The 8,283-nt window shown below is 47.5% G+C and overlaps 1 protein-coding gene across 1 annotated transcript; it reads right to left on the bottom strand.

Annotated features, from left to right (window-relative positions):
* Positions 1-683: 683 nt before the first annotated feature.
* Positions 684-4,975, bottom strand: LOC123100279 (uncharacterized). The gene is made up of 3 exons (XM_044522225.1): positions 3,631-4,975; positions 3,481-3,550; positions 684-1,038 (listed from the first exon to the last, which is right to left on the bottom strand). Exons 1-2 carry the CDS (start codon positions 4,787-4,789, stop codon positions 3,501-3,503), a joined length of 1,209 nt encoding a protein of 402 aa, XP_044378160.1. The 5' UTR covers positions 4,790-4,975; the 3' UTR covers positions 684-1,038; positions 3,481-3,500.
* Positions 4,976-8,283: the final 3,308 nt, after the last annotated feature.

The following is an 8,283-nucleotide window of genomic DNA, read 5'->3' as shown; positions in this document are numbered from 1 at the left end:
TTTAACATACAATAAGGACTTTCCTGCAAATATTCCTGCAACTTGAAAGTCCCTGCCTGCCTACGTGGCGTGACACACAGGTGTTTCAGACTGATTTGTATGAAATTGTTCCCGCAAAGCAAGTTGAGTGGCCGGTTTGAGTCATTTTACAAGTTTTTTATTTATGAAAATGTACCCGCGTACATGTTATTAACTCTTAATAGTTTTGGGTACCATTGGATTTGGATGCTTGCCTTTGCTTTGCATTGCCGTGTAATAAATAGTGTATGATTTTGTGCATTATTTTAATACCGAGGCTGAAGTTAATCCTTCTTTTCGAAAAAGAAAAAAATATATACATGGAAAAAGTTCTGGACGCAACGAAGGTGGACTGAGTATACACTGAATTCTGTAGATGATTGAACATTGAAGCATTGCCTATGTGTTAGATCTGAATGAGACAAGGAGCAAACCAACCTCTCGTTGGATGGTTAGAGGGATTGTGGTATCCCCAGCCCACCAGGGTTCAAATTCTGGTGCTCGCATTTATTCAGTATTTCGAAGGTGCTCATAGGGGTAGGGTGTGCGTGTGTGCGTTCATAGGGATGAGTGTATGCGCGTGTATATGAGCGCTTGTGTCTGTACTGAATTTCAAAAAAAAAAAGAATGAGACAAGGATTTGCAGGCTAGAATGTAGAGGCAAAATCAATAGACTTGGCTTTCCAAAATTCAGTCTACATATCCATTCGTACTGTTGCGTTGCCAAGAGCATGCAGTTGTCACAACACAAATTGACAAATCTCAGTAACAAGCACAATGCACACAGTTGATCACACGGCATAACAACATAACAACCTTAGAATTATATGGTCACACTGGACGAACTGAATACTTGAATAGAAAGCTGTCGTTCCCCTGAAACCAACAAACTGACCAGAAAGCTATTGTTCCTCTGAAACCAAATCAGAAGTTCAATACTTCAACCATACTCTCAAAAGGCTCCAGCATTTCTCCACAGAAACTTGGCCATTATCCATGCAGCTCCATATTTCATCTACTCTGCAAAGTGGTCAAACGTAAGCGCTTTAGTCCGCCGTAGTAATAACGAAACAACGACTTCACATATGACGTGCTAATGGCATGGAGCTCTATATGTGGCAGACTGATCCTCTGAAGTAATGAATAAGCTGATATAATTACTAAGAGTGCATGTAAAGAATATGCTGATCACAAGAAAGCTAAAATATTATAGATGCTCTACCAACCTACTTGGTTCGACCTGAACTCAACCGCAAACAGCCTGGCTATTAAACTCAAGAAGATGACACCCTCTGGAGTGCTTAATTTGCTGCTTTAGTCTGTGTGCTTGTGAATATAGGCATGCAGCAGTTGGTATCATGTACGTGCATACTCTGAATACATGATCTGAATACATCTACAAAAAAAATGGTAGAACCATAAATACTATCCGAAATAGTGGAGGGTGGAGTTGAAACCCTATTTTACCTCTTTTTGTCACTAGTAAAGCATATTCTATTTCCAGTTTTTATGTTCCATCCCCTATTTGTAGTTTCTTTACATGCGAGTGCAGGCGATCTAGTGGTAGTCTGTACCCAGAAAAAGCAGAATAATTGATGGAAGAACAGTTGACCCCTTTGAGCAACCGAGACTGCATGATCTTAATTACTCCCCTCAGTATTTTTGTTTCTTCAAAATGGTACACACAATCTGCTAGCTTTATTTGGGCCGATTACTTCCAACTGGCCACGTAATTTGAAGTTTAATTAGTTCTGGACATCTTGGGTGTTCACTTGGAGAAAGATATCACTCAAGTTCGACTAATACACCCCTGTTCCTAAATGTAATTTAAACTGCGAAAACGTCTTACATTTAGAAACAGAGGTAATAGTAAATTTGATATGTGGGTCTATGATTTCGAAAGGGAAAAATTAGGATTTGAACCATGTTTGATCTAAAAACACAAAGAACTCTATTACTTTCCTTAACTTCCAAAGTAACTGCCAAAGCATGCTGGAATTTGTTTCACTTCTAATTGTCAAGCAGATAAGTTCTACTAGTTGTCAATCTTTCTTTCATTTTGTAACAAAGTAAGCATTTCAAGTTAGCTGTACTTAAACCTTTCATATACATCCACTTATCTGCAGAATAAGTGTTTGCTTATTTACTTGTCAATGCAGGGTTATTGAAGGTTCTGGGTTGTAAGAATTGCTGTTTTTGGAGATGGACCGTACATGTGCGTCATTGTTCAACTGCTAACTATTTGCTTTATTCATTATTGAAAGAGCATAATCTGGAGCACTCTATTCTTGCGGTCCATATCTAGATAAACCTGCATCTCTCTTGAGTTTCTTAGTCCATTAAGAAACTGAAACCTTTAAGAATTAAGATTATTTCTGTTGCACTTATCAAAATTCCATTTGTATACCATTGTTTCCAAAATTTTCTGCATTATTTTTACCAAATACAAATCATTATATTAGTAAGCTTGAATACTTGTCATAAGAAAAGATTGAACTCCACTTTGGTTTTGGATATCCCTACCTATTTCCATCATAAGTTGTAGTTTTCAGATTTATCTGATGAGAGCAAGTGACCACCTTTTGTAGTCAGTACCAAGAAAATTGCGGCTTACCACAATGACACACTCAAATAAGCTCTCTGCTTTCAGGCTCTAAATAGGACTTATGTGGAGGATTGCACGTGGAATAGATATACTGTGCCATATCAAGCTTATCATTCTTCTAATCATGAAATGTTTTTTAAGAACTTGCTACCTTTTCTGGCAAGTAATCATAGCAGCAATTCGTCTTGCATAAGCATTCTCTACTCAAACTCAGCAATAAACTTGTTACTTGCACATACCTTATGTGGTGTCTTTCTACTTGATTTAATTTACCAACCTCCTTAGTTGCTATGTCGTGTTTTTTAGTCAACTGGTCCCAATACTATTCTAACAACTTGATTTTTTCTGAATTTTCCAGTTGTTTGGTTATTGCTGCTAATGTACTATAGCAACGACGACAGCACCCCTTACAAAATCCTCGCTGGTCAGCTAATCTTGTTGATGCTGTAGTAAACACACTATCATCCATATCTTCCATGAATTACTAGCTAGTTTAATAAAGAAGTCAGTCTTAGTTATAGAAAACTCCTTTCGTCCAGGGCTTGACCATCGGTACTTTTCAGCTTTTACTGCACTTAAAAATCTTATTTAAAGATCCATTGTACTTCTGTAGCCAAGAATGATGTTTACCAAACAAAAATTTCTGATCAGACTGAAATGGACATTTCTCATACAAATTAGGCTGCTAGCAGTTGTTAATGTGACCTTTTGGAACTGTGTCTGCCATCTTATCTAACCCATGTCAGAGATTAACCAAATATAGAGCCTAGTGGCTGCGATTAGTGGATTAGAGACCAGTGGAACTAAACCCTGGCCGTAGGGTGTGTGGTAAAATAAGTCACTAAATAAAATCTTACCTTTCAAAATGGCGGCCGCTTCACTTCTTGTATGAGTTTGATTGCAGTGGCATTACGAACCTGGCATGCTCTGAAAAGGCAAAAATAGTATAAATAAGAAAGCAAACATATGGAGGTTTACAAGTCCAAATAAACGAAGCTATATAGTACCTCGACTGTAGAAGCTCACATAGGGTATGACTGTCTCGAAGCTGCAGTTTCTGTGTATCTTCTTGGTTTGGCCAGAACCGACCTCAACTGTAAAGAGCCCATCTGCTGTATTTAGGAAGATGACACCGGCACCATTGGCGAAACCAACCAGTGTGCATCTACCATCCTTGAAGGTTTCGCCTACCATCCATGAGAGGGCACGAGGAGTAAGAATAGTTTCAAGCTTGATGTCCCTGCGTTGCCCTCTCGCCACAACTCCATTGGGACCAGCCTCCATTGACCACACAGAGAGTTTAGACTCCTTTATGGCCGCAAACACCAGCGCACCGTCTTCCTCTCCCATGAGTATACCGCGCGCGGGTGCCTGGCCCTGCAAATTGATAAGTGAAAGTTCCTGCTCGCCCACATTGTACGTCACAATTTTCATGGTCCAGTAGCTCCACTTGACGGGGTAATAGATTTTCTTTCCGACAACGGCAGTGTGGCCCTTCTCCTCAATGGCATACGGACATGTGTTGGTGGCAAACGGATAGATATCATGCGGATTCTCAATTGAGATCATTTCGCTCCACTGGGTAGTCTCGGATGAGTAAACAGAGGCGAACATGGTCTTTTCTACCTCGTTGGAGCCCATGAAGGCGACGAGGAAGGGACCGTCATGGCAGCCCAGGTGATCGCAGGCGTCCTTGGCGCAGAGCACAGTGGCCATCCAGGTTATCCCCTCTGCAGTACAAAGTATGTCAAATATCTTGGGATCGGCGGAAATCACCTGCTGCTTGTCGGTGATGGGGTCCCAAACGATGAAATCCGTGTCCTCCTTGGGAGTGTAGAAGAGGACGCGGCCATGGCGGGAGTCGACCGCGTCCCAGTTGCGGCGCTCGCAAACGAGCGGGCGGAAGGCTCCGGTGGGGATGAATTGGGCGACGTTGTGGCTCTCGTAGGATTTGTTGTCGAGGTAGCCCAATATCGGGGGCTTCCCGTGGAAGGTCCGGTAGTCGCGAAAGAAGGAAGGGTCGGAGACGATTCCGAACCAGGCGGTGGAGACAGCGGAGGCGCGGACGAGCCTCGCCGGGTCGTCCGGCGGTTTCCGGAGCAAAATCTCGCGGATGGCGTCGTCGACCAGCGATTGGAGTCGGCGTTGCGGCGGAGGCGAATCCATGGTGGCCGGTGCGAGTCGCCCTATCGCGAAATTAGCTTTAGCGGCGGGGCGTCGGAGGTTGGAAGCAGTGGGGCGCCGTCGCCGCCGTCGGACGAACAGGCAGCGAGTGGATTGCGCTTACTTCTAGGGTTTCGGTGGAAATTGGCTGCGCTACTGTCCGATGGCGATGGGGCTTGTTCTTACGACAGTCACGAGGGCCGTCAGCACCTCATTTGGAACGGAGTGAGGCGGGATTTTTTCTAGGAAAAGACTTGAAAACAACCACTGATTTTAAGGCGCACATCAGCCGCCTGCTGCGTCGTCCGATTAAGGCGCCGTCTGATTAAGCATCGTAATGACGCGGGCTGGAGATGACGGACGTGTGTGCTGCGTTCACACGGGAGTGCATGCCTTCACGTGGTCCTTGCGCCTGTCATTCACACCGGTACATGGTTATTTTGACTAGTGGTCGCTACGCTCGTCATCCGCACCGGTGACAGTACATGGTTGTTTTGAATCTTCAGCGCTTCAGACCATACTTCATCGCACTCTCGGTACAATGTAGCTAGCTAACTGGTACTCCCTCTGTAAAGAAATATAAGAGCATATAGATAACTATTTTAGTGATCTAAACGCTCTTATATTTGTTTACAGAGGGAGTACAGTATATTGAAAAAGAAATGGCACGCACTGCAAGTTGATTCTACGTGGGATACTAGCATGCCGCATGAGTGTCGCCGGTGCTGCGAGCTGTTGATGCAAGGGTCGTCGTCATTGTGCTGCAAGCCGATGCTACGTGGGGCACCACCACGCTGGAGGAGTGTCATCGGCGCTGCTAGCCAATACTATGGGAATCGCCGCCGTGCTGCAAGCCGATGCTACATGGGGTCCTGCCATGCCGTATGAGTGTAGTTGATGTTGTGAGGGTCATCAACTTGTTATGTGGAGTGCCGTCGTGCTTGGTGGCATGCTACAAACCGGTGTTGCGAGCCATGTTGTGGGTTGCGAGCCATGCTGCGAGCGGCAACCGTAGGTGTTGGAGGGGGATGAGCGGGTGGGGGAATTATGGGTTACACTAAGCATGATATGCATTGTCGTGATCATGGGTGACGGCTGACCACACTGCAAGGGATGGTCATTGCTGCTGCAAGCAGCGATGCACAAAGTTGTAAGCGTCGGACACCCACCATCACTATTGCAAGCCTTGACGCGCAGATTCTGCATAGGGCCGGGAATCATTGTTGCAAAAGACGACATGCGATGCTGCAAACCTTGTTTGCTCATATCTAGCAGGTCACGAGAGCCACTCATTTTGTCCACCAAGCTCGATCACCTTTCATCCCACATCTCTCGCCTCCTACTGCTCTCTCCACCGTACCCCATGGAAGCGTTCCAACCACCACTGCCCAAGCTCCACACGCCAGGTGCTGCGATCCGGCACTCGTTAGTGGACGCTGGCGTTGTGATGCCGCGCTCATTGGTATTGTCGGCGCTGCGATGCGACGCTCGTTAGTGGATGCCGACATTGCAATGCCACATTCGTTGGTGTTGTCGGCCCTTCGATGCAACGCTCCTCGGTGATGCCGGCGCTGCGCTGCAATGCAACGATCGTCGGTGATGCCGACACTGTGATACGAGACTCGTCGGTGGGTGTCGGTGCTACGATGTCAGGCTCATTACTGTTGCCGGCGCTGAGATGCGACGCTCGTCGGTGATGCCGGCGCTGCGATGCCGCGCTCGTTAGTGTCAGTGTTGCCATGCAACGCTCATCGATGATGCTGGCGCTGCAATGCAGCACTCGTCGGTGGACGCTGGCGGTGCGATGCCGTGCTCGTTGGTGTTGTATGATGCCGTGATGTCCAAGCGACGGAAAAATCGGACGCGGCTGGCTGGACCGGATCGTACTGTTGGGTAACGTAGCAGAAATTCAAAATTTTCTACGCATCACCAAGATCAATCTATGGAGTAATCTAGCAACGAGGGGAAGGGGAGTGAATCTACATACCCTTGTAGATCGCGATGCGGAAGCGTTGCAAGAACGCGGATGAGGGAGTCGTACTCGTAGCGATTCAGATCGCGGTTGATTCCGATCTAAGCACCGAAAGTACGGTGCCTCCGCGTTCAACACACGTGCAGCCCGGTGACGTCTCCCACGCCTTGATCCAGCAAGGAGAGAGGGAGAGGTTGGGGAAGACTCCATCCAGCAGCAGCACGACGGCGTGGTGGTGATGGAGGAGCGTGGCAATCCCGCAGGGCTTCGCCAAGCACCGCGGGAGAGGAGGAGGAGGGAGAGGGGTAGGGCTGCACCGAAAGAGAGACGTTCTCGTGTCTGTATGGCAGCCCAAACCTCAAGTATATATAGGGGGAAGGGGGCTGCGCCCCCTTTAGGGTTTCCACCCCCAAGAGGAGGCGGCCAGCCCTAGATCCCATCAAGGGGGGCGGCCAAGGGGAGGAGAGGGGGAGGCGCCCCACTAGATGGGCCCTAAGGCCCATCTGGACCTAGGGTTTGCCCCCTCCCACTCTCCCATGCGCCTGGGCCTTGGTGGGGGGGCGCACCAGCCCACCTGGGGCTGGTCCCCTCCCACACTTGGCCCACGCAGCCTTCTGGGGCTGGTGGCCCCACTTGGTGGACCCCCGGGACCCTCCCGGTGGTCCCGGTACATTACCGATTTCACCCGAAACTTTTCCGGTGACCAAAACAGGACTTCCCATATATAAATCTTTACCTCCGGACCATTCCGGAACTCCTCGTGACGTCCGGGATCTCATCCGGGACTCCGAACAACATTCGGTAACCACGTACATACTTTCCCTATAACCCTAGCGTCATCGAACCTTAAGCGTGTAGACCCTACGGGTTCGGGAACCATGCAGACATGACCGAGACGTTCTCCGGTCAATAACCAACAGCGGGATCTGGATACCCATGTTGGCTCCCACATGTTCCACGATGATCTCATCGGATGAACCACGATGTCGGGGATTCAATCAATCCCGTATTCAATTCCCTTTGTCTAACGGTATGTTACTTGCCCGAGATTCGATCGTCGGTATCCCTATACCTTGTTCAATCTCGTTACCGGCAAGTCTCTTTACTCGTTCCGTAACTCACATCATCCCGTGATCAACTCCTTGGTCACATTGTGCACATAATGATGATGTCCTACCGAGTGGGCCCAGAGATACCTCTCCGTTTACACGGAGTGACAAATCCCAGTCTCGATTCGTGCCAACCCAACAGACACTTTCGGAGATACCCGTAGTGCACCTTTATAGCCACCCAGTTACGTTGTGACGTTTGGCACACCCAAAGCATTCCTACGGTATCCGGGAGTTACACAATCTCATGGTCTAAGGAAGTGATACTTGACATTAGAAAAGCTCTGAGCAAACGAACTACACGATCTTGTGCTAGGCTTAGGATTGGGTCTTGTCCATCACATCATTCTCCTAATGATGTGATCCCGTTATCAACGACATCCAATGTCCATGGTCAGGAAACCGTAACCATCTAT

Source organism: Triticum aestivum, chromosome 4D, assembly GCF_018294505.1.
Source record: "Triticum aestivum cultivar Chinese Spring chromosome 4D, IWGSC CS RefSeq v2.1, whole genome shotgun sequence".
Lineage (NCBI taxonomy): Eukaryota > Viridiplantae > Streptophyta > Magnoliopsida > Poales > Poaceae > Triticum > Triticum aestivum.
The sequence above is the reverse complement of the archived record's forward strand: the minus strand, read 5'-3'. Positions and strand labels throughout refer to the sequence as shown.

Excerpts from the sequence above, each read along its gene's own strand:
- LOC123100279 (XM_044522225.1), bottom strand. The coding sequence starts at position 4,789 with ATGGATTCGCCTCCGCCGCAACGCCGACTCCAATCGCTGGTCGACGAC. Across the intron at positions 3,551-3,630 it reads TGTGAGCTTCTACAGTCGAG|AGCATGCCAGGTTCGTAATG; the intron begins GTACTATATAGC and ends TTGCCTTTTCAG.